Source organism: Phoenix dactylifera, chromosome 15 (assembly GCF_051530095.1).
Source record: "Phoenix dactylifera cultivar Ajwa chromosome 15, Ajwa_hap1_PhDact_Kaust_v1.1, whole genome shotgun sequence".
Lineage (NCBI taxonomy): Eukaryota > Viridiplantae > Streptophyta > Magnoliopsida > Arecales > Arecaceae > Phoenix > Phoenix dactylifera.
Genome location: NC_143204.1, coordinates 15,591,886 through 15,616,249, shown reverse-complemented (window position 1 = coordinate 15,616,249; position 24,364 = coordinate 15,591,886). Strand labels below are relative to the sequence as shown.

Below are 24,364 nucleotides of genomic sequence, written 5' to 3'. Positions count from 1 at the left end.
AGTAAACCATGACTAAAGCCAATAAATTCTATCCAATTTGTTCATGGTTAGTAATATAACTCTCGACCATTCTTCCTACCATGCATAGTCAGTGCCATTTTCTTCCCACCTTTTCCCTGTGATTTGTTTTGTACCACGACTATTTGAGGCAACTCTTAGCAACTTTCCTTCCTTGGACCTTTTCATATATTCAGTATTCATAAGCATATTATTTGATTTGTTCTCTACCACTTCATCCTCAACTAATGCAACGTCAAAACTTCATTTCATAATTAACATATTTATTATCCTTATCTTGTATTTGTAACTCACCCACCATACAATTCCAACATATTGCTGGTTTTTTTCAATTCTTCATCCTCCTCCTCCTCCTCCCTCCCTCCCTCCCTATCTCTTTCTCTGCTCTCTATTTTTGTAAAATTGATCGTAAAGAGCGAAAAAATGATGACATTATACTTCTCTCAATCATCAAACCTTCATTAATTTATTATTCTGAATACTTTCATCCGTTGGTCAGCATAAAACTTTAAAATCATCCTATCTTCAAGTATTAACATGATTCCACAATATCTATTTTCTTCAAGTAAGAGACTCTAGCCAATTGAAAGGATCTTCTCATCTATCCATAAATCATTTTGATTTGATTAGAAATGAGGATTTAGAATATCACACGTTGATTTACTAAACAAAGAGTTAGTAACGAAAAGAAAGATTAGTTCTTTTGAATCTTTCCTTTCTTTCAAATGGAATAAACGGAGATAGTATGAGATTGATTCGTGAAATGCCTTTTTGGATCTTCCTCAATGTCTCTGGCATTCATGAAATGTTAGAAGTAGATGAACAATCATCCACTTCTAGAAAAAATCAAACAATTTCTTAGGAATCCCACAAAAGACCAATTCATTCTTTTTCTACAGATGGTGAGAATTTCAATGGGGTTCAAATCTTGTTGAGACATCCACTGGAGATCAGAGATTTTTGAAGGAAAAACAAGATGTTTCTTTTGTCCCTTCCAAGAAATCGAAAAATAAAGAAATGGCTGATACATTCAAGATAATTATGTGTACCGTCTCCATTCATCCCATTTCATTAGATTAAGGATGTGTAGTGATTCCGATGGATGAACCCGATATGGACAATTCCAATAAGATTTTGTTCTTGAACAGAAAGAACAATTGTATATATGTATGTGAGAAATGTATGTGTTTACTGTAATATATAATTGACCATTTAATCTCATGTACACCTCTCTTTTACTTAAGTTACCTAAGGTAGGAATTGATGCAATAAGAAAGCATTCTCGAACTTTGTGAAGCATAGCTTCATCTACTTGTAGCCCACATATAGGTGGATAAGGCTTGTTGGTTATGGAATAATACTGTCAATCCCCATTCAGTAATATTAATAAACAATAGCTTTCTAAGTTTCAAATATGTACTTGATGACTATGCGCCGTAACTAGGACATTATGAGCTGTAAGACTGTTGGCAAATTTAGGATAGGGGTATGAGAATCCATACCTTCACACACCCTGACTCTCCCCTTTTCACACACCCTAACTCTCCCCTTTCGGTTGCTATCGTTCCTTCTTGGTCTACTTTGCCTCATCATTCTGACCAAATTATAGTGGGTTAAATAATAATTTGCTGAGTTAAATGATAAAACTTCTCACACATTTTGGAGGGAAAATTTTGCAAAAAAAGAAAAAAAGACTTTCTAAAATATCTATTGTACCATAGAAAACTTTGGAGGGGTATTATTGTAAAGGATATTCAAGTCATTTAAAAGATAAATGGCTAGCTATTGATGTTGTCAGGTTGGATTAGTATCATAACGGTAGAACTGCAGAAAACCCAAATGTTAGGGTTATAGATGTATTTATTAATTTTCTATGGGTAAATACACAATTAGGCATCTTTGATGGGGTATATATGCAAAAAACCCTAAATCTTATTGAGATGAATTTGGAATAGGATCCATAATTGATGCTTATAGTTTTGGACAAAGGTTTGTGTCCATATGATGGCATATCTATATTATATCAAAAGAACATCAGTTTTGATTTTGAAGTTGAATATTTTCATGCCAACTTTTATTCTCAAAATACCCTCACCACTTTTAATATTGTTGAAGGATCCCTTATATTTACCCACCATTATCTACTTAATTTTAGTGTTCATTAGATGAATTACCTATTTTGATTTTAATTGGCTTGTATTCGTTAGAAGCATTGGTGTCACCCTCGGGATGCCAAAACCAATTGGATCAAGGTTAGCTGTACCGGGAACGAGATCTGTACTGGTTATCCGGCGGTACAATATTGCATCAGTACTGTGTCATTCTGGTCCATTTTGGATTTTTTTTTTTATTTTCAATTTTGAACTGAAGTTGGCGTATGGTTCGCCGACTTCAGTTCAAAATTCGAAACCTTCCCCCCTTGTTCCACTCTCCTTTGTTCTTAAATGAAGACAACAGGAGAGAGAGGGGGAGAGGGAGAAGGAAATAGAGGAGAGAGAGGGGCAAGAAAGAAAGCAAGAGGAAGGGAGGGAGAGGGAGATAGAGGAAGGAGAGGGGGCAAAGAGAGAGGAAGCGGGGCATGGGAGAAGCCCTAACTCTAATCCGATTGAGAGAGAAAGGGGGAGGGAGGGAGAGTGGGGGGGATGTTACCAATGACGCCTGAGGGGGAGAGGGGAGGCCGAGCAGCAAATTGAGCCGAGCAGAGGACAAAGGGGATGGATCGAGCGCTCCGAGTGATTGCGAGGCGCCCGTCACAAGCGAGAGATGAGGGGGGTCTCTCACAATGCGTAGTGGGGGGTTGACTCGATGGGGTGTTAAATCATCCGAGTGAGGAGTTTGGGCTAGGGATCTTGATTTTGTCTCTCTCCTATGCTTCTTCCATAAAGCTCCTTATTATCATATAAGTGTAACAACCCAGAACCTCACCCAAAATGGCTAACCGGAAGATATTATTTGGATTCCTTGATCCTGTATAAGTACCCAAGATCTACCCAGCGAATAACCGATGTGGGACTAAACACACGCCCGCACTTATCCTCACATACTCCTCCGGTTCAAGCCCTGACGTCCTCGTCAGGCTAAGGGTTCAAATCCATTCGAATCTAATTACAAACACCACGATCAGCCCGTGGTCAGCTCCAATAGATCCGTACTGCAGTGTTCCCTAGTCCACATAAGTTATGGGCCAGGTCTGCTTTGATACTATTTGTAACAACCCAGGACCTCACCCAAAATGGCTAGCCGGAAGGTATTATTTGGATTTCTTGATCCTGTATAAGTACCCAAGATCTACCTAGCGAATAACCGATGTGGGACTAAACACATGCCCGCACGGATCCTCACATACTCCTCCGTTCAAGCCCTGACGTCCTCGTCAGGCTAAGGGTTCAAATCCATTCAAATCTAATCACAAACACCACGATCGGCTCATGGTTAGCCCTAATGGATCCGTGCTGCAGTGTCCCCTAGTCCACATAGATTATGGACTGGGTCCGCTCTGATACCATTTGTAACAACTCGGGATCTCCTCCAAAATGGCTAGCTGGAAGGTATTATTTGGGTTCCTTGATCCTGTATAAGTATCCAAGATCTACCCAGCGAATAACCGATGTGGAACTAAACACGCCCGCACGGATTGTCACAATAAGAGTTAAGAATAGAATAGCTTGAAAAAACCTAGTCCAAAAAGGATTTTGGTAATGTCAAATTGGACTGTAAAGGAAAGGTCTGTGTGGAAGTCTAAGAAAGACAAGGCATGCCTTTTCTCTTCTTTTTTTTCCTTTCTTTCTCTTTTAATTATTTAAGTTCTCTGATTTGATTGATGCAATAAAAAATGAGATGGGAAACAAGATTTATTGTTTCAGAATTTCAGGACATATATTTTATTTCTTAACTTTTTTGTTTCGAAAGTTGAGAAACTATTATCCAAAGCCTAGAGTTGGGAAATATATAGTTTTTTGATATCTGTTTTTTCTTCATATGTTTTTGAAAGTCATTGATGATTTGGTGAGTGCAAGTGTGCAATAGGAGTGAGGAAGAAGCAACCATCCACTTTTATTTCTTTATTTTAAATTATTTGTCTAGTAATGCTATTTTTTGATTAATATAGTAAGAGAAATGAAGCAGTAGCCTTCTTTCTTATTGCATTTTCTGTACAAACACCTCATATGATAGTTTTGCAAATTTTAAGTACACATATATATTGGATGAAATTTATATTTTTTATGTCATTCTTTCACCCTCTTCTCTCCTCATGCTATATTATTTTGTTTGTACATGTAATTCATATGTGGAATAGTTCCTTATATTTTTTAGATAATAACATATCTATAAAGAATATAATATTTATTTTATGAATTATTACTTAATGAGATAAGTAAACATAATTTGGTAATTGACATTGATATTATTATTATTTTCCTAACATGCATTGCACTTTACATATTGCTTATAAATAAGTTAAATTTGGAAAGTGATGAGTTAAAATGTGTTGCCATACCTGTTGCATAATGCCCCTAAATTTTTTTCCCCTTCTTAAGTTTCTCCCGTAAAGAGTCCAGATCCTATCTATGATGCCCATCATTTGTTGGCTTATGAGTTGTGTGGTATTACATTAGGTATCATCTTATATGGTTTGTTTGCTTAAAATTGTGGAATGATATTCTTATTATGGTTTATCTTTGACAAGGACATTATTGCCACTTGGTTTCTCTTTATCCTAATCCCCAATAACTTTGAGACAATTGATCACTGCTTCGCTTTTGTATCTTATTTTACGAAAGTAACTTTATGATACTTTGGTTGGACCTTTCATGTTGCCACGTTAATCTCTCTCTCTCTCTCTGATTCCCTTGTAATTGGATAGTATGCTACTTACATGTGGCTTTTGCTTAAAAAAGAAATGAGAATTTTAATTTATGAGAAAAATCTTCATGGGGTTCCTTTTAGGGCTGAAAATGGATAGGATATGAATCGGATATTGATATATTTATATTTGTATTCATATTTTTCAATGAATACGGATATGGATATTAAACGGATATCAAAATTAATATCCATATTTGTTCTAAACAGATACGAATATGAATCGGATATTAAGTATATCCATATTATTATAAACAGATACGGATACAAATCGGATATTAAACATATCCATATTTTTTTACCTGAATACGAATATAAATTGGATACTTTTTCAGATATTTAATCAAATTTTAGCAAAATTCAACGATGAAAACTAGCAATAAAGACATGATCATAAAGAAAATATTCAATTAAATAATAATAATTTTAACAAGCATTTATCAATAATAAAAATTTACAATTTCATAAATGATATACCACTCAAGGTTGCTCGTCATTGAAGTAGATAGATTCTATAGCGCCTTCGAGGCATCTCACGGCTATCATTGGACGGAAGTTTCGAAACTCTAGTTGCTTGAAGACGACAAAGAGGAAAGAGGAACGAAACGGACGAACGAGAGGTTTAAGCCTTTCAGGCATGTGGGGTGATTTGAAGAATTTGATTCGAGTCGGGTATTCTGTATACTGTCTTAAATGAAGGTCATCCAATATCTGGGTTCCTTTTAGTTTAGGTTTGGTTAATCACTTAATTGGTTTCTTGATTTAACTTACACTTTTCTTTTCGCTTACTCTTGTTATACGGATATCCAGATCCGGATCTGAATCCGGATCTAAAAAAATCAAATATATCCGCATTTGTATCCATATCTGGAAGATTTTTGAACTGACTATCCGGATCTGTATCTGAATCCGATCAGACCAAAAAAAATAATATTCGAATCCGATCCAAATCGGATACGGTCGGAAATGATCCGACCTACTTTTAGCTCTAGTTCCTTTCCTTTGTGGCTATCTCAACTCAATAGTGCTTGAAGGTTAGTTCTTTCTCTGATTATTTCGACTCTGTCTTATGGCTGCTGGCTTTGAGTAAATTACAAGTCCCCCCAAATCTTATAAGATATGCAGAAACCATATTCCATGAGAACAAGGGGAAGATTTTGTTAATTACTGGTATTTGTTATGAAATGGATGAGATCTGTAATCAAATCTTTGAAGCTGTTGCGAGATGGATACCCAGACATTGTCATTTATCCAGTTTGCATGTCAACGAATTAGAGTCATCCATGGGAGCCACTTAATTCAAGCTTGAACAAACTTGATTCAAGCTTGATACGGTCTCAAACTGATTTCAGCTTAATCTGAGGTTATCAAGCTGATCACTTCGGCTCTTGTTCAGCTCAATTCAAAATTAAGCCTGAGTTAGGCTCAATCAAATTGTACGAAAATCAAGCTTGATCTCAAAATTAGGCTCAAAAAATAATTTCAAGCCAATCTCGATCAGATCCAGGGTCAGTTAAGATCAGCTTGATTGCACCCCTATCTGCAAGTATTACAATTGCAGATATTTGTAACTGCATGATTTGCATCTAATATTTGAAAAAGTTTGCTCAAGATTGATTTATGAGTCACTTGTTTCACTATAATTCCTGGTGGTGTTTATTTTGACATTGTAAATATATTTTCTCTTTCTTTCTGTATATACAGCTGATACCTTCTATTTCAATAAGCAGGAGCTATTACAAGTGCACTTATGCGGGATGCAATGTCAGGAAGCATATAGAGAGAGCTCCAACAGACCCTAAGGCTGTTATAACAACATATGAGGGGAAACATAACCATGATGTACCTGCTGCCAGAAACAGCAGCCATAACACAGCTAGCGCCAGTGTTACTTCCAATTGCTTACAACCAAAAACACAATATACCATATCCAATAATCAAGCCTCACTTAAGATAAAAGACTACAGAAACAGTGATCAGAGACCAGTTGCAGTTCTAGAGCTGAAAGAAGAGCATGAAATCACTTAATTTTTTAGGCTATTCTGCTGTGAAGTTTGTTTTGGACTATGGGGGAAGCTCATGAAGTTATGTGCTGCATACATGGGTACTATGAAAGTCCTGATCAAGTTCTTTATCAACAAAGCGGCACTGCATTCTAAATTATCAGATTTGGACAGGAAGTTTTGCAGCTGGAACATTAATTAAAACTCATATTGTGTTGTTGTATCTGATCAATTCAACACCTACCAAACTCCCTCCTTTAGTGATTACTGTTCATTTATGCGCTCCTTTCGAAACCTCCTCAGGTTTTTGACTGTAACTTCTTGACTGTAACTATCATACATCATTTCTGGTTCAAGAATACAAGAAGAATAATAGGCAAAATGGAAAATTTGTATATGGTTTTCTTTAGTATTCGAAACTGAAAGTGGATGCTTGGATGTGATTTAGGTTTCTACTTTTCCCAGAAACATAGAGTAACAGTTTATCTCAGTCAAATAGTCTATTATGAATTTGTGGTGCACACCAATTGATTCAATGCAAAAAACTGATAGAACAGTTAATCCTACATTTTTTTTTTAAATGGTCTTTGATAGTTTAATGCATTACTTATTTGTGTATGAGGCTCTTTGTGCAGGGATCTAAAATCTTCATGCTGATAAAGATGCAAAAAGAAGAGGCTTTGTGGTGTTTCAATGAGTGAACAATGGTTGGACTTGCCTTCTAAATCCTTCTGGCAGTCATCGATAGCTCTGTACCATTCTATTGGTATGCCACAGGTAAGATGGAGTAGAATTAACCATAGTTCAATGTATGGTTTATCTCTTACGTAACTGCATTTTGTCACAAGCTGCTATGATTAACATTCTAGCACATGAATCTGACTGGGCAATTCTGATTTGCTTGTCCAAGCTCTGGGTGCAGACATGAATGCAAATCTGGACCACTGAATTAATGGACTAAGCGACTTGGATGTCCAGGCATTTGATGGAGATCTTTATCAGAATATCAGATGACGGTAAAATTTTCTTGCGAGCACCATGGAGTTTCCATCAGTAGCACACGTCCTGGAAGGTATAATTTGACATTCACCATGCATCAGGTTCTGTTTTAACCTTAAAAAGTTTTACTGGGTGTTTTAATGGAACATTTAAAACCTGTGTCCCAATTCATAAGGATGTCTAGTTATTGGACAGCCTGGTTGACAGAAGTCCTGGTAGGTGCAACATTAATCCTGGGGTAGTTCAGCCAACGGACACTTGAAGGTCCTTGTGGAGGTCTCAGGAAGAACATTTTCCAAGTTATATGACCTAGGATTCTTGCTCTTATGGTGTTTCAACCCCTTGATTGGATTTTCTGCACTCCAGCTACGTGGGAAAGGAAAATGGTGGCGAAAAGAAAAAGGCAAAGGTGATTGAAAAGCTTCTTGGCAAAAGGCTGAGGCTAAAGAGTAAGGAGTGAAGAGCTAAGGTGCAAAGAGCAGTTCCCTTCTCTCGTTAATTGTCATGCTTTACTTTCTGCATGAGATCTTTGCGGTCTTCTTTTCATTAATGTTGTCAAAGTTGAAAATTAAGATGCAGACTTGATTACTTCGGCAAGTCAGTTTTTACATTAAATAAGTACAACAGGGAGCTTATGAGCAATCGTAGTCACAGTCCATGATTGAAATTTCATGGTGGGGACAAGAATCTATCAATATTTATAAACAAAATTGCTGGGGGGGGGGGGGGGGGGGGGGGGGGGTGGCATCATTTTAACTTCACATGTAGGAAAAAAATTATTGGTGCGACCAGATTCACCGCCAAAGTGGTGGACCAGTCCAACCAGAAAGAAACACGGCATAAAGATGAAAGTTTTCTTTTGGTTGGACTGGTCCATGAGCTCAGTCGTGGATCCAACCAAATATATCTCTAAATGAAGATATTTCTTTGAAAAGTTTGCCTCTTCAAATTATCTCAAGTGCTCCAAAAAAAAGAAAAATTAACAAACGGCCTTATTGGAGAAGATGAGAATCTCTTATCATCTCTATTATACATATCATGTAACATATTGGACAGTCATATTTAATTAAGATATATCATTTATAAGACTTTTCGTATAAAGCAAAGCAAAAAAAAAAAAAAAAAACTTTGGGTTGTTTTACTTTGTGGGTGGCAATTAGGCACTAAAAAGGCAAGCCAGACTCCCAACAGAATTACAAGACCTTGGGCATATGGCCCAATGATTTTTTGCTTTGCTATGCAGCAGATCACCCTCCATTCCCATGGTATAAGATACATTACAACATGAACCATTTTGTGTTACTGGTCGAGTGCAATACTCAGGAGGCTTTGGGATTCTCAATTATGTATTATGTTTCCACTGCTTAGCAGACTTTATGGAGCCTCTATTTGTGTGTGCATGGATCGAATGCAAGCACCTATGGTGGTTGCACATATGCATGCTTTTTCTTGTCTTCCATCTTTTCGCTCGTGTGCGTGTGCATGCATGCGTGCTTAAAATACATACAATCGCAAGGCGCCAACCAAAATGATATTCTCATAGCACCTAAGTTATATCACTGATGAAGAAGAATATCTTACCTAATATCGACCACCCTTTCTCAATCATGACCGCCTTTAACTAACTCAAGTTCACAAAGATTCACATCTAAAACAGTGATATTCTATTTGCACGACAAATTAGCGGTGAAGGCATCCATTAACTTTTCTCGTCCCATGTTCTCTAGAAGAACTCAGAACCGCAAATTGCACCCTCAATCCTAATCATGCTAATCCTGAGTGTGACAACCCAAAGTGCAATGAACTCAAACCACTTCTAAGACGACTTAAGCTTCATGATATGCTCTTAAAAAAAGTAGCAATCACCACCAACGGCTATTTGTCTCTTATGGGTCCCAAGTGATACCCAATTCTGTGAGGCCCATATGTAGTGGAGTCAGCTGTGTGGAAAGTGGTGTCTCAACTCGGATTCTTTTCACAACCCCGTCTCTCCCCCTTTCCTCGATATATCTTCCCCAAATGACACAACAAGAAGACCCGTTCTTCCCACCTTGACTTCGTCTCTTACCCGTCCTTGGTCACCAATTTCTTTTCTTGCCTACTTTCTTTGTCAGCATCTACGGCTGCTACAGGCCAGGCTAAACCGAGGCTCCCGAGATTTTTTTTGCTAGCGTTTGGATTTACCTACACCCTACGTAAGTGGTGAAAGGTATTGATAACATACGACGCATAACGATATTAAAGTTTCAAACACCAGAAACCATCTTCTTTCCATATTCCTCGGCCAGCTAATATCTAAGATCTAACTTGTTTATATGATCCAAAAAAATCTCCAAACCCGATATAGACTATTTTGATCATTACGAGTAGGATTCGACAGGGTCCAAAAGTGAAACCAGTCATATTGGAAAACCGAGTCGCAGGCCCAATTTTCAAAGTCAATAATAAAAAGAAACTTAAGTTCAGCTTTTGTAATTGTTCTATCTTTTTTTACTTTTTTTTTGAGATTTTTTTAAGTTGCACGGGTTGAAAAAAAATTTTCTTCTTCTTGCTATGGTCATCATAAGCCAATCTTCAATTGAAATTTCAGCCAAGCCTATTCCTTCATCACCAAGTTTGGGTAATCTTTGAGAAGTTGTCTTGCAGTACCTTCTCTAGACCTTGCCCTTTTTCTAATCTAATAAAAATATTATAATTAGCTAAGACGCAAAACTGAAAAATAGAAACAAAAGGGAGCCAAACACACACCCCCAAGAAAAAACCCATGATTTCCAAATAACATTTTTCAAAAAGAAAAAATCTCCATAATAGCTGCCTATCAGATTCCAACGGCTACATATTTTCCCAGTCAAGGGCGGGTCCCCAGGAAAATATTCCCATTCCCGCGTTGATTTCGGTGTCGCTCGCCGCGGCATTGAGAATAAAAGTCCCCACCTTTCTTTGTCTTCCCCTCTCTCTCCCCCCCGCTAATCTCGCAAGCGATCGAGAAGGCGAAATAAGCAATAAAGATCCCACATTTACCCAATTTTGGCTGCTCTCCCAGCCCTCTCCGATCTCCTCACCCTATGCTCCTCCGCTCCCTGCGATCCTCTCCCCTCCTCCTTCAAGTTCCCCCACCGAGATCTACCCTTTTCCCGAGAATTCCCCCGTTTTCCCGCCCTCTCCGGCGCCCATTCTCGTGATCTCGGCCATTCTGGGTCGCCAGCGGTCCGGCGGGTAGCCCCCCGGTGATGGGCTGCGTCGCATCGAAAAAGGCGGTCTCCGTGACCCCGGCCGTGGACTCGTCGGGCGTGCTGAGGTACCACAGGCAGGGATCGGGTGCGGCCTCGGCCTCTTCCTCGCGGCGGCACCGGGCCGGGGAGGCGCGTTCGGAGAAGGAGGAGGAACGGGATCGACGGGAGCCCGGGGACTCTGGGAAGGTGAGCGTGAAGAGCACTAGCTTGCGGAGCTTTCGGCTGGGGAGTCTCGCCAATAGTCTTCAAGGGGAGCAGGTTGCCGCCGGATGGCCGGCTTGGCTCAGCGCCGTCGCCGGCGAGGCCATTCAGGGATGGGTGCCACTCAAAGCTGACTCCTTTGAGAAATTGGAGAAGGTAATGGGGAGATTATTTAAACCCATGCTTGGCATTTTCTTAAAAAAATCGGATGTCATTGATAAATTCATCCAATATGAGTATAGATGCAGAAACATTTATTTTGTTTGCGACTTGTTTGAAGTAATCCATGCCAAAAAATGTGGCCTTTTTGATCCATCTATTGATCCATTGGATGCCTTTCTTCACCGAAGAACTGTATTTGTTTCCTTCTTTTCATTTTTTTTCCTTTTTTTTTTTTTGGGGGGGGGGGGGGGGTGAGGGAACGGTGGAGGTTGGTGAGGGGTTGATGCAGTCAGTGTATTATGTTGGAAAATGTTTGTCTGAGTGAACAGTGAGTTAAAAGTTAAAGAAATTTCACCTTGGACGCTCAAATTACTAGGTAATGGCTATACATATATGACCTTACTTAGATAACGTTGATCACACATTCTTTCCTAACTGTCATTAAAATAGTGGGAACTTACCCAAGTGTTGTAACAACTCATACCCAAGCAGCTAGTTTCTTGCACATGAACATGATTTTGGGGTTCTTGTCTGAATTAATTATAGGTTTACATGTGGATAACTCTAGTGGCTACTTTATCAACATAGTTTTACTTTGCTTCCTTTCATTGCTTGTTTGCTGACTACTTTTTGTAAAATGTTGACTGCATGTGAAGATTGGACAAGGTACCTATAGCAGTGTATTCAGAGCGCGTGATCTTGACACAGGAAAGATTGTTGCCTTAAAGAAGGTGCGGTTTGACAATTTTGAGCCAGAGAGTGTTAGGTTTATGGCAAGAGAGATACTCATACTTCGCAGGCTTGACCATCCAAATGTTGTGAAATTGGAGGGATTGATTACTTCTCGGATGTCATGTAGTTTATATCTTGTATTTGAATATATGGATCATGATCTTGCAGGACTGTGTTCTTCTCCTGAGATCAAATTAAGTGAACCGCAGGTTTGTCCATGTTCATTTAATGTATATTTAAGCATCTGCTTAATCGACATGCCTTCCTTTGTTGGTGAAAGTAAAGGATTTGATAATTAGAACCTTTACTAAACAGTATATTGTTTTTTTCCTTTTTGCCTTTATTTAACTTTGTAGATCAAGTGCTACATGCACCAGTTACTCTCTGGACTTGAACATTGCCATTCACGTGGTGTCATTCATCGTGACATCAAGGGTGCGAATCTTCTAGTTAATAATGAAGGAGTTCTGAAAATTGCTGATTTCGGTCTGGCAAACTTTTGCAGACCTGGACATAAGCAACCACTAACTAGCCGTGTTGTGACTCTATGGTATCGACCACCTGAACTTCTGCTGGGTTCAACAGACTATGAAGCAACTGTCGATTTGTGGAGCGTTGGTTGTGTATTTGCTGAACTTTTTCTCAGGAAACCTATCTTGCAGGGCAGAACTGAGGTAATTAGTTAAAGGTTTCAGGTTCCGTTGCATCAATCCTAGTCCATTATCTGATAATTTCACTACTTCCGTTTCCTTTTGCTGTTGAATTTTGTTACTGTTGCAAACTAAGGGGAGAAAATGTAACAACCGTGGCATTGAAGATGAAAAAACAAAAAAAGAATTGGCAACTTGGGTGAAGCAGCTTCTCTTATTAATCATCATTGGTTTAGGAAAAAAAGTTAGTGCAGAGCAACATATAAAATACCATAAAAAGAGAAGAAATCAGAAAAAAATAGAGTAGGAGGTATACAAAACTTAATCTGTTATGGCTTTCAGAGTTAAGTCAGGGTCCAATACAAAACAATTTGACAAGCTGGTGCTTCTCTTAATTTATTGAGTTCATATGTTTTCATTTTACATTAGGATATGGAGTATGGAAAACGTGAGGTCTTATAAAAGAAAGTTTGGTGGTTCCATGGAGAGGACAGAAAAACTTACCTTCTGCATGTTAAAGTGGGAGTGACGTGCTCGTTACAGGTAAAACAGGAAGTATGGGAGAAAACAGAAGAAAAGAAAAGAGATTTTTTTTTAAAAAAGAAAAGATCTGGAAGCGTTGGAGCAAGAATCTTACAGAGGTTTCCCCTTATAATCTGTCTGGTAAACACAGCAAAAGCTAATAATATGTGACATGTTGTCAAAGGCTGATAACATGGCGGGTCTTGTTGCTTGGGTAGTCAGAGCACTCCTCAGTTTTCAAACATTATGCTACCGTGTTCATGCCAGAAACCCTAACAAATTTCTTAGCCTAGGTTCCTGCAGCGTCATGGAAGAATATTTGTGAATTGTGATCTACATGAGAGCATTCATGATATGAATCTAATTAATCCGTCATGCCTGCAATGTTGTCATCTTCAGGACATCACATTCCCTGCAGTTTGCAGTTAAAATATTAGTCTGGTGAAATCATGGTATCCACATACATGTAGAAGCCTGACTAATCAGTATTACACTTTTGGTGCCTAAATACATTGTGGAAACTTACTAACCCCATTGTTCTTTATATAATTGACTCTTTAGGTAAAAATACTTTGTTGCCTAAATCATGGTAGACCTTCATTGATAACCGCTTCCTAGATATCTAGTTTTTAGAAATGATGGCTTATGATTATAAATAGATATGTAACAAGACAAATTGACATCATATCCACTAAAACTCTTGAACTCTATATCACCATTATAGCAGTAGTATAGCATAAGTCTGCCAATTTCACCTTGACCAGAACTTGACCCAATATAAATGAGGTCAACTTATAAATGGATGCGTCTCCCACCAAAGTATGATATTGCTATATGATCAGCTTGCAGCTTTTCTTAATCTTTTAAGAATGGTTGTATATTCTCGAGTCTAGGCAAATACAACTTTGACCAAGAGAGAGACAGTTTTCCATGAAACATTTAGGGTCACTGGGCATGTAAAGAGACCTAAGTATGGGTGTTGATCCATAATCTCATAGGCAGTTAAGCGAACTAATCAAATCAGCCTCAAACTGTCTCATATGAGGACACATACGAAACCATAACCTTTTGAATATCAAGACTGATACAAGTTAGCATGATTAGTGACCGAAAGCTCCTCAAATAAGGAATTCAAGTTTTAGTTCAAAAGTAGTCCTTATCAGAAAAATTAAGATTTAGTTTGTGAATCAAGCATCCTACATGTGTAATAGATTGGATTAGGAACCTATATTCGCTAGCATTGTATTTTAGGTGTGATGTAAATGACTTTATATGTAGATCTTTTGCTAGACCTTAATTACATATTTTGAAGAATGATCATGGAATGAGAAAAATCGTCTATTGCTTAAAATAAAAATAATATATAGATTTTGAGATTTGATCAAATTCGAAAGTAATAATGAGACTTGAGCACAATTATAATCTTTATGATCTTCATCTTCCCTCTTGTCTATTTCTCTTACTCAACTTTCGTTGAATCTCAAGACCCTGGTACAAAGAGATTGCATCATCTTGGTGCTTTTCTAGGGTCACCATTTGCTTTATTCATATGGCCAAGCAAGATGACCATCAATGTGGAAGATATGAGAGGTCATCACCTAGTTATAGTTGCCTGAATACCTAAAGTGCCATAAGTCAATATCAAGAGAAATGCATACAAATATGTAAGCCTTGGCTGTTACAATCCCACACAATCTTGATATCTATCTTTGCGGCATTGCCCTACTTAGCTGTTCATGAAGGGGTTGGTTTTAAGCAGATGGCAAGACAAACATGTCAGATCTTGCTTATGAGGGTCATATGTTACATATCTGACTGTTTAGGAAGTACTACTAAGTGATAACTTTTTATTGCCACTTATTTCTTGAGGTGGCCAAGATATTTCAACTAATGCAATATATAGAGCCATATCTAGAAGAAGCTTTGAAACTAGTAGTATCAAAAGTTGCTGCATTCACAGCTTTGGAGCTAGATGTGATAGGTATTGTAGTCTCAATGTGAGTGTTCTAAATGAAGATTTGACTCCAAATGACATTGCCTTATAGTGACCGTGTGGAAATTGTAAATATGCCAATTATCACAAAATTAAATTGGTCATATTTAGAATAAAGTAATACATTTGCTCCATAGATTGAAGCATGCATTAGTAGTCAAAAAGTCATGGAACTAGCACTCTAAATCAAGATTCGCAGTACCAGAACCGGCACCCATGCCCGTAGGCTGATGGAAAACCCAGACCCGAGCCGAGACCGAATTCAACACAAATCTTAAGTTAAACAACTAGCAATGACACTTCCAACATCTGCCATCACCGACCCCACCTTCGAGAACCGGCTAGCCTGGCTCCGGCTCAAGTACTAGAGTGGCACTAGGATGAAGGCAGAGCAGTGGCGGGCTAGGAAGTCTGACGGCGAAAAGAACAAGGTGATATTGCCATTGGTGATGCTCAAGGAGGCGGGGGCTAGCGGTGGAGGTGGGCTTCAACCCTATCAGCAAACGGCTTAACAGGGAGGGTAGCCAGGCTGGGTCAATCATGGTGATGAAACAACAATTGGACATTAGGTATCATGGTGGAGCAATAGAAAATCCAAACGAAAACAAAGATGAAAGGGTACTCCAATGGAACGCGGTTAGCCGACGATAGGGGGCTCGCCTTCGCCTTGCTTGACCGACAAATGGCGACTGACGATGAGGGACGAGCTTTAGGGATTGGAGTAGCAGTGGAGGCTAAGAGAGGAGAAGCCAAGAATAGAGAATCCTAGATGAGTTTTGATTAGGGATCGAGACTCTTTGAGAGAAGAAGAGCCTAACAAATTCAGGAGGACTGACCCATTTTGCTTTGGGAGTTAGAACTCTTTGGAATTGAATTGGGTTCGATAGACCCATTTTGCCTAATAGGTCGGACTTAGCCTGAGGAGGAAAAACCCATTTTGGAACTGAACTAGACTGGGTCGAGGCCTGAATTCGGGCTTTGTCCAGGCTTGAGTTCGGGCTGGGCCTAGGTTGGGCCAATGATATACCCGAGCCCGACCCAAAAAAGAAATGGGCTCTATGTTTTAGGCCCAAATCCGGTCCAAACTTTTTTGGGCGTAGCTCATAGTTTGACCTGAAGTCGGTCCGACCTAAGCCATTTCCAGCCCTACAGGGGTCGAAATGGGCCCCATTTCCGACCCAATGAGCCTCAGGCTGGCTCGAGCTGACTTCATTTAAAAATTTTCAAAATATATATATATAAAGGGGTCGAAGCCCCTGTTCTGGTTTTGTGGAGGAGAGGGGGCTTTCTCTCCCTCCGCCTCTCTCACTCTCCATTGCCCTCTCCCGTTCTCTCCCTCCCTTCCTCCCTCCCCCTCTCTCTTTTCTCCTCTTTCCTTCTTCTTCTCCCCCTCCCTCGCTGGTTTCTCGATCTAAAGCAAGAACCATCCTAGTCGGCCTTCGGACGACTCAGTACGCCCAAACTAGGCGGTTCGGGATGGTACTGCCGACCTTGCTCTAGACACTTGATGTACTTCAGTCTCAATAAACTTTCATTGCATTCCATTGATTTACAAATAAATATTTCATATCTTAGAGCCATTTCAAAGCTCAAAATTGAATTAGCGATGAGCTTCACTAAATTTCCTATAGTAAGAATGGGTCCTATAAACAATGGGATGCCATTTCAAGTTTCTCTCTTGAAGTAGACTTTAGATTTGAACCATCATGGTGGTCTTACATGTCAAGCCCCTCTAGATGTGGATTAGTGGAGAATTGGTGATGCACCATGGAACACAAGTACTTACTCTACTATGTTGAGTATTCATGATACGAAGATAGATGTTAGCAACATACTGGTGAGTTTGCTTAGGTGAAAATAAATTGATATTTTGGATTGTTACTGCCAAAATATAGCAATGGATTGTTACAATCTTAAAGGATGAAAATCTTAAATTTTTAAGTAAAACTTATTTGTCTCATTAAAACTTTGAAATTGAAATAGTAATTGTCCGAAAAAGTGGATGTGAGAGTAAGGAGTCCAAGAGTAACAAGGTGACAACTAATAGAAGTTGTGGCAAAAGAGCTGGTAAGGACAAAAGTCCAAGAGAATGAAGATGTCGTTTGACAAAGGGTGAATGGAAGAATTGGCCCTAGTAAAAAATAGATGGTTTAAATTTTAAAATCAGTAACCATTAGAAAGGTATAGCTGCATATATTTAGAAAAAAAATTCAAACAACGAGAAATTTTGGCAAGAAAAACTGCAATTAGATGGTTCTGAAGTATAAAAACTTTAGAGAAAATGCTCTCAATTATAATAGTATTGAGTTATGTAAAGCTCTAAATTGTAGGAGGGAGATAGACTAGAACTAGAGAACCGCTATATAAGACCGAAGGCTTGGAATTTGGAAACCATAAAGTTATGAAGAGGGGATCCTAATGACTCCTCCACAGGAGGTCTCGAACACTATGATGGACTAGCACCATTGACATTTGTAAATTCTATCATGGACACCATTCACCATGCTGAAAAGGGATTGCTTGGATAAAGCATCTCTAGTTTTTAAATGAAAGATCTATTGCCACCATTGAAATCCCACTTGGGAGCAGTGAAACACCTTTTAGTCTTGCGGATTTTTGATAACTTTTTTGGTGAACACTATCAAGTTACCCCTACAACTTGGGACTCGAAGAACTCGAAGTATCCAGAGCTTTGGGATGATTTCTAAAGCAATCATGATGAGCCCGGGAAAGCATTATTGATTCTAATGCTAATCGACTCCAGCGCTAGCGTCAAAATTTGCAATGATTCATTGATTCCCATAAAGGCCACGGACCCTTATTCATAATTCTCGTAGATAGAAATATTATATTGAGGCACTCATTCTATGATAGATCTTAACTCACCCTATTGGTGCCTTTAATGGGCTTTTAGTATTTCTGACAATTGCAATGTCCCATTTATCTTTTCATGTCCAAACAGAACAAGTAAGATTTTCTAGATCCAATTAGGGGTGGCAATTGGGTCGGGTTGGGTCAAATATGGGTCGGGTAAAATATTCATCAACCCAAACCCTACCTATTTATTAAGTAGGCCAAAATTTCAAATCTGAATCCAACCTTTTTATTAAACAGGTAATCCGACCCGACCTACAACCTATTTATTAAATAGGTTAAACAAGTTAAACGAGTTAAATGGATTTAAACAAGTTAAACAGATTAAGCGGGTCGGGTTAAACAGGTCAGAAATAGGTTAAACAAGTTTTAAACAGGTTTTAAATAGATTAAACAGGTCGAATCATAATCCGACTCAATTATTAAATAGGTCAAAATGGGTTAAACGGGTCAAACGTTTAAACTTGAATCCAACCCATTTAATAAACAGGTTTAGATGGGTTAACCTATTTACGACCCAAACTCGTTAATGTCAAACCCAAACCTGCTTAAAGCGGGTCGTTTGCGGGTCGGGTTGATGGGTTGGATCATGAATTGCCACCCTTAGATCTAATAGGACTGAATCCCATCAACGTATTGCAAAACTATCATAATACAGATATTAATTTACTATAATATAGTTTGATATGTGACTTTTTCGAACACAAATAAAAGAATTGTTATACATGCCAATAGATGATATCTGCATAAAAGCATGTATATGTAGGTCTAGATGGTTATACATATACATACATACAAACATTCATGCATACATTCATACGTACTTTCTTCATACGTGTGCATGTGTGTGTATAGATTTATATAAGTTTCTTATCTTAGAAACATGATTTGTAAGCAAACCCTGGGAGAAAAGGTATTGGAGATGAAGATACAATATTACAGCATAGTGGAACATAAACAATGGCATTTGCATATTTATGTGTGGTTTAAAGCAATGCTGTTTTTTAGTTATGATTGCTTATCTGCCATTCTAAATTATGCGAAAAATGTCCTTCTTCTACAATAAAACTAAGGCTATTAAGAATTTCGTTAATTTGATTTAAGAGTTACTATTTGTTTTCTCCTTTTCAGGTTGAACAATTACACAAAATCTTTAAGCTTTGTGGTTCCCCGGAAGATGAGTACTGGAAGAAGTCCAAGTTGCCTCATCCAACAATATTCAAACCTCATCATCCTTATGAGAGTTGCCTCCGAGAGGCATTTAAAGATTTACCAGCAAGTGCTGTTGGTTTGTTGGATGTTTTTCTGTCAGTTGAACCTTGTAGGCGTGGCACTGCCTCAACTGCTCTTGCTTCTGTGGTAAGCATTATGTAGATTTGCTTTTACATGAAATCTTTTATTTGATATTGAGCTTTTACACTCTTTTCTTATCTTCTTTTTTTTTTTCCTTTTTTTCCTTTCTTTTGGGGGGAGGGAGGGCCTTGACGCAATGGTAAGTTTGCTCCATTGCAACCTAGGTCACGGGTTCAAAGTATGAAAATAGCTTCTTCGCACGCAGGGGTAAGTTTGCATACTTTTCACCCTTCCTAGACTCTGCAGTGACCAGAGCCTTGATTCTTTTTCTTTTTTTTTGTTGGGGAGGGGAGGGGGTGGTGGATTTGTTCAAAATGAGAGGATTGCTCTTGGCTTTTTTTTTGACAGTCTTTTCTTTGTTTTACGTAAGTCAAAAAGGAAAAACAAAAAATACGATATTGTTACTCTATAAATAGATGTAAATAATTGAAGGATAATCTGCAAACTTTGAAACTAGGGCCTCATGTCATAATTTAGTTATTTATGCATTTTAAAAAGGATCACTATATTTCTGAGACATCGCATGATTAGTATAGGCTTCCACATCTTTTATATAGAATGTTTTTTGATAAGATATATGATGTTCACTCACCCAAATTTCCATAAGATAGCAAATTGTAATGGATCTCCATTCTTCAACTCTTCTGAAAGTTGAGCAAAAACCCATACAGATACTTTCCCATGGTAGAGCCATCCAACATAAATGATGAACATTCTTTCCATTTAACATGTACCATTGTACCTTTCCATGTCAAGGTGCATAGATGCTCCTAGTCATTCATAGTAAAGACAACTGAACAACCAAAAACTGATATGCCAAAACCAAAGTTTGCATTACCAATACCGGTGCTCGTACCTGTATCTCTAGCCAACTTCTACAATGTTGATATGGTATGGTTATTGGTACTGATATCGGGTCACTTGATACCTGTCGATATGCCTGGTACCGACTGTTAGGGTAGCAGTACTGCAAATAATGGCCAAAATGATGATGGCACAGAAAATTTATTGATCTTTTGACTTATGTATCCCGATTCAATATAGAAATTCCATGTGATGATAACATGTGTAAAGTTAGTCTTAAGGACATTGAAAGGTCATAATAGTAGAGATTAAATATAAATTATTGCTAATTAATCTACCTTCTGTGCTTAATAATTGGGGCATATATAAAGTGACATAACTGCATTTGTGGCCTCTCGATCATCTTGAACATGTCCAGATTTTTTCTAAACAAACATAAAAGGTCAAGGATGCTGAAATATTCCATGGCTTCAGTCATTCACCGACTTTTGGTTAGCAGGTCAATTCCAACCTTGATGGCACTTTATATGTAGCACTAGCTTACAGTCAAGCGTAAATTTTCTCTTCATATATAGAATCTCAGGAGACAATGATGTCCTGGAGATTCAGCACTTTGCACCATCAGAAATGGGAGTATTTATTAACAAATACACAGAAATAGGAGAATGGCAAATTGCAGAGAAAACCACAAGCTAAGTACAGAGCAAGCCCAGGATATTTGTTTATTTTGGCCTTCAAGATCAGCGCAGATACATAATCTTTTTCACAGCTTGGTGGTGTTGTCTTCAGCTTCTTTAAGATCAAACTTCTTCTCCTGGTGCTTTTATATGTAAAAAGCGCAATCCATCGGATTAAATATTGATCCATGTAGCCGCTTATCTTAGCATATTTCACCTGATTATTTATTTATGATTTCTTCCAGACAAACCTTTAAGATCTGTTCTGCTCTGTCATGGTTGTACTTACTGTTTGTTGGTTCATTATGCTGTTGTGCAGTATTTCAGAACAATGCCATATGCATGTGATCCATCAAGCTTGCCAACGTACCCACCTAACAAGGAGATTGATGCAAAAAGTCGCGAGGAGCTCTGCAGGTGAGATGTAGTCATTTATGTATATATGAACTATGATATTTCTGATTGAGAATTATTTTTTTGGAAAACTGTGCAATTTTTCATAACTAGTGTTACATTCTCTAAAGGAGATCTACTATAATTTATGTATTGCTGTAGTGACTTTTAGCTTATGAATTCCCATGTGACCTTGTGAAGAATTTTCTGTAGTGGCATGAAGAAGATAACCACACATCATTTGTAAACCTATCCAAGAATTTTTTATGGAGAGGAAAAGACTTCCATCATTTTATGTTAGAATTATGTTAGAAAGATCTCCCTTTCTCCTATGCGAAAAATGCAAGTGTTCCAGAACCTAAATGAAATCTGCAACTTGATCTAGTTAGTCAATGATAAGGTTCTTAAGGCCTTTCCCATTCTTAAAGTTGGACCTATGATATAAGACCTTATATTTTAGTAAGAAGTTCTATCTCCCTAAGTGTATGACAGCACTTTCCTTTTGGCAGCCATTTTGATCATTGTTTTTATGGCATTTCAGGAGAAGGGTTGTCAGCAGAGGACGTGGAGTAGAAGCAACAAGAAGACCACCAAGAGCACAGAGACCTCCACAAGAACCGAGTATGCTCGGTAAAGTAGCAGATCAACCAGAGGTGTATTTCTTTTTTACCTTGACTAACATATTTGAATGATTAATGGACATACAAAATACTTGAGCATGTGTTAATTAAGAAAACTTTTTTCTTTTCTAGGAGTTGCAGATCAATACTCATGGAGTCAATAAAAATGATGTAAAACAAGACCTTAATAGAGTAAATGGTGAAATTAGATTGTTCGCAGATCTGCAGCCAGTGCCAGCAATTAATCCTCCAAAGGAAGGGCGGCATGTAAAGAACTACTCCCAAGAGGATTATTCTTTCACAGGGCCCTTGCATGTTTCTGTTTCTAGTGCCTTTGCATGGGCAAGAAACCAGAAAGAAGGCTGCGCACAAGTTAGATCTCACAGCAGGTCTAACTCAAGAAGTCATCTTTCTGGTGCCATGGATCCATCTTGTAACCTGCAAACCGAAAATGTTCATGACTTGAAGGGACAAGCAAATGGAAATGGATATGAGGCCCATGCTGATTCCAAAGGACATGAGCCACGTGCATTGGCAAAACAAGCAAATTTGAAGAAGTGGACCCAATTAGAACGACCAGATTCATTTGATTCCTCGGACATGTTTCATTCTCAAGATCTGTCAGAAGCAGTTTACATGAGAGATGGAGCGTCATCAAAATATAGCAGCTTGGTACTGGTGAAGTTACTCTTGCAGTTATTTTTTAATTACTCTGGCAATTCAGCTAGTTAATTATCTTTTTGTTTGAAATTTCTTAGGGCTATCAGGATCAAGTTGACAGAATTGAGTTCTCAGGGCCTTTGTTGTCTCAATCACATAAGGTTGATGAACTTTTGGAGAAGCATGAACGCCACATCCGCCGAGTAGTTCGTAAATCATGGTTCCTAAGAGGTAACCTGCAATTCCCATTCTAAGGGAACTTATGGATAGCATTTCATAATTTACTCATTTTATTCTTTCAAGCATAGGATTACAAAGAAACATAAGATGAATAACCAGCCTTAGTAGTCCCAAAGAGGTAACTTGGAAATCCCATTTTAAGGGAACTTATGGTATGCATTTCATACATTTATCCACTTTGTTATTGCAAATATAGGTACTTATAAAGAAACATGAGATAAAAAACAGCCTTAGTCCATTTGGATGGATTAAGCAACCACGGCAAGTGTGATCATAAACATTCTTACTACTTCATTCAAATCTTCTCAGTTCAATTATCTTCTCAACCCTTTTTATTGGAATCTGAGACCCCCTGCTCATCATGTCTGGTAAGCCTTTATAGTTTATACTCAGGTTTTGTGCACAAAAACCACATCCTCCTGAGCTTTCATCTATCTGTTTTGCTTCCCTTCTTTCTCATGTGACTGCTTGTCTGCCCAACTAAATAAAGCTTGTCTAACTTAGAGCATCTTGGTATTTTAAAGAAAGTCACAGCAGACCATTAAAAGGAAAATGAGAATCTCGAGAGGGCTATTAGTTAAGAAAGCTCGTAATCTGCATGAAATTATAGTTGAACACTGAATCTTGACATTCAATATATACTCACGTGATATCATATTATATCTACATTGATTTCAGCAGCATCTTTTGTACTAGTTATGCTACTTGAATTTTGCTCTGCTAGGGTAGTAGTTTTACTTGTCTCACAATCTTTGTTTGATTAGTTTTTGACCAGAACTCCAATATGGTTTGTGTATTTCATTCTCAGTATGTATCTGCTATTTAGTAGAATATTGATTTTTTCTCATTGGTCTTAATCTACGGTGGCAGGAAAGAAGCCAAGAAAGTAGAAAACCAGGGCTTGCTTTTTTCTAGTAGAACAGAAACCCTATCAACACTGATGGCTTCGCCATGCATGCCGGGAAACTAACATCTGGATGAGCTCAAAAATGATGTCAGATATGTTGGATGAAGTATTGAGAGTGTTCCCACAACTGTTGGGTGAAATGAAGTACATTTCTAGTTGCTCTGATTAACAATTCTTTAGCTGTTGATATAAAATGTGGTGCGAAGAAGTTGGAGCCCACAATTCCCCCTTTCAAAACTGGGTTGGTGGTGATGGCAAGCATTTCTGACATCTCAGAAAAAAGGAGCATGCAGGGTTGTTTGGAAACAAATCGATTCCTTGGTAATCTAGCGGTATCGTGGTGCTCAGCAAGTGCCCGAAGCAGAGGCCAAGTTTGTGTAAAGATCATTGTATAGAAATAAAAGGATAAGTTCTTCTTTCAGCGTCAGCCAGATAAATCAAATTTGTGAATGGGGGCTAA

General features: G+C 38.2%; 2 protein-coding genes across 6 annotated transcripts in view; both read left to right on the top strand.

The window, feature by feature from the left end:
- Positions 1-8,525, top strand: part of LOC103707403 (putative WRKY transcription factor 4) — a 21,732-nt gene extending 13,207 nt beyond the window's left edge. For 2 of the 3 annotated variants that reach the window (XM_008791871.6, XM_008791872.6), the window contains exon 4: positions 6,612-7,281. In XM_008791871.6, coding sequence (XP_008790093.3) covers positions 6,612-6,909 — 298 coding nt within the window. In that variant the 3' untranslated portion in view covers positions 6,910-7,281. Of the gene's footprint in view, positions 1-6,611; positions 7,282-7,519; positions 7,662-7,794; positions 7,957-8,249 lie in introns of those variants that run through there. The other variant, XR_016398541.1, reaches the window with a different exon arrangement.
- On the top strand, positions 8,222-24,364 carry LOC103707404 (protein IMPAIRED IN BABA-INDUCED STERILITY 1-like). Of its 3 annotated transcripts, none has more exons than XM_088711802.2 (9): positions 8,222-8,352; positions 12,136-12,420; positions 12,568-12,885; positions 19,382-19,609; positions 21,404-21,501; positions 22,019-22,130; positions 22,230-22,769; positions 22,856-22,988; positions 23,868-24,325. In XM_088711802.2, the coding sequence occupies exons 2-9, from the start codon at positions 12,250-12,252 to the stop codon at positions 23,885-23,887; spliced, it is 1,620 nt and encodes a 539-aa protein (XP_088567928.2). In that variant the 5' UTR covers positions 8,222-8,352; positions 12,136-12,249; the 3' UTR covers positions 23,888-24,325. The 3 variants fall into 3 exon arrangements, with proteins under 3 accessions (XP_088567928.2, XP_008790095.4, XP_008790097.4); XM_008791873.6 differs by lacking the exon at positions 8,222-8,352 and adding an exon at positions 10,834-11,473 and having other exon boundaries at positions 23,868-24,364; XM_008791875.6 differs by lacking the exon at positions 8,222-8,352 and adding an exon at positions 10,965-11,473 and having other exon boundaries at positions 22,239-22,769; positions 23,868-24,070.

Bases quoted from the DNA above. Each gene is read 5' to 3' on its own strand.
- LOC103707404 (XM_008791873.6), top strand. From the start codon at position 11,114: ATGGGCTGCGTCGCATCGAAAAAGGCGGTCTCCGTGACCCCGGCCGTG. The intron at 19,610-21,403 runs GTAAGCATTATG...GCTGTTGTGCAG, and splicing joins CAACTGCTCTTGCTTCTGTG to TATTTCAGAACAATGCCATA. The intron at 22,770-22,855 runs GTACTGGTGAAG...GAAATTTCTTAG, and splicing joins CATCAAAATATAGCAGCTTG to GGCTATCAGGATCAAGTTGA.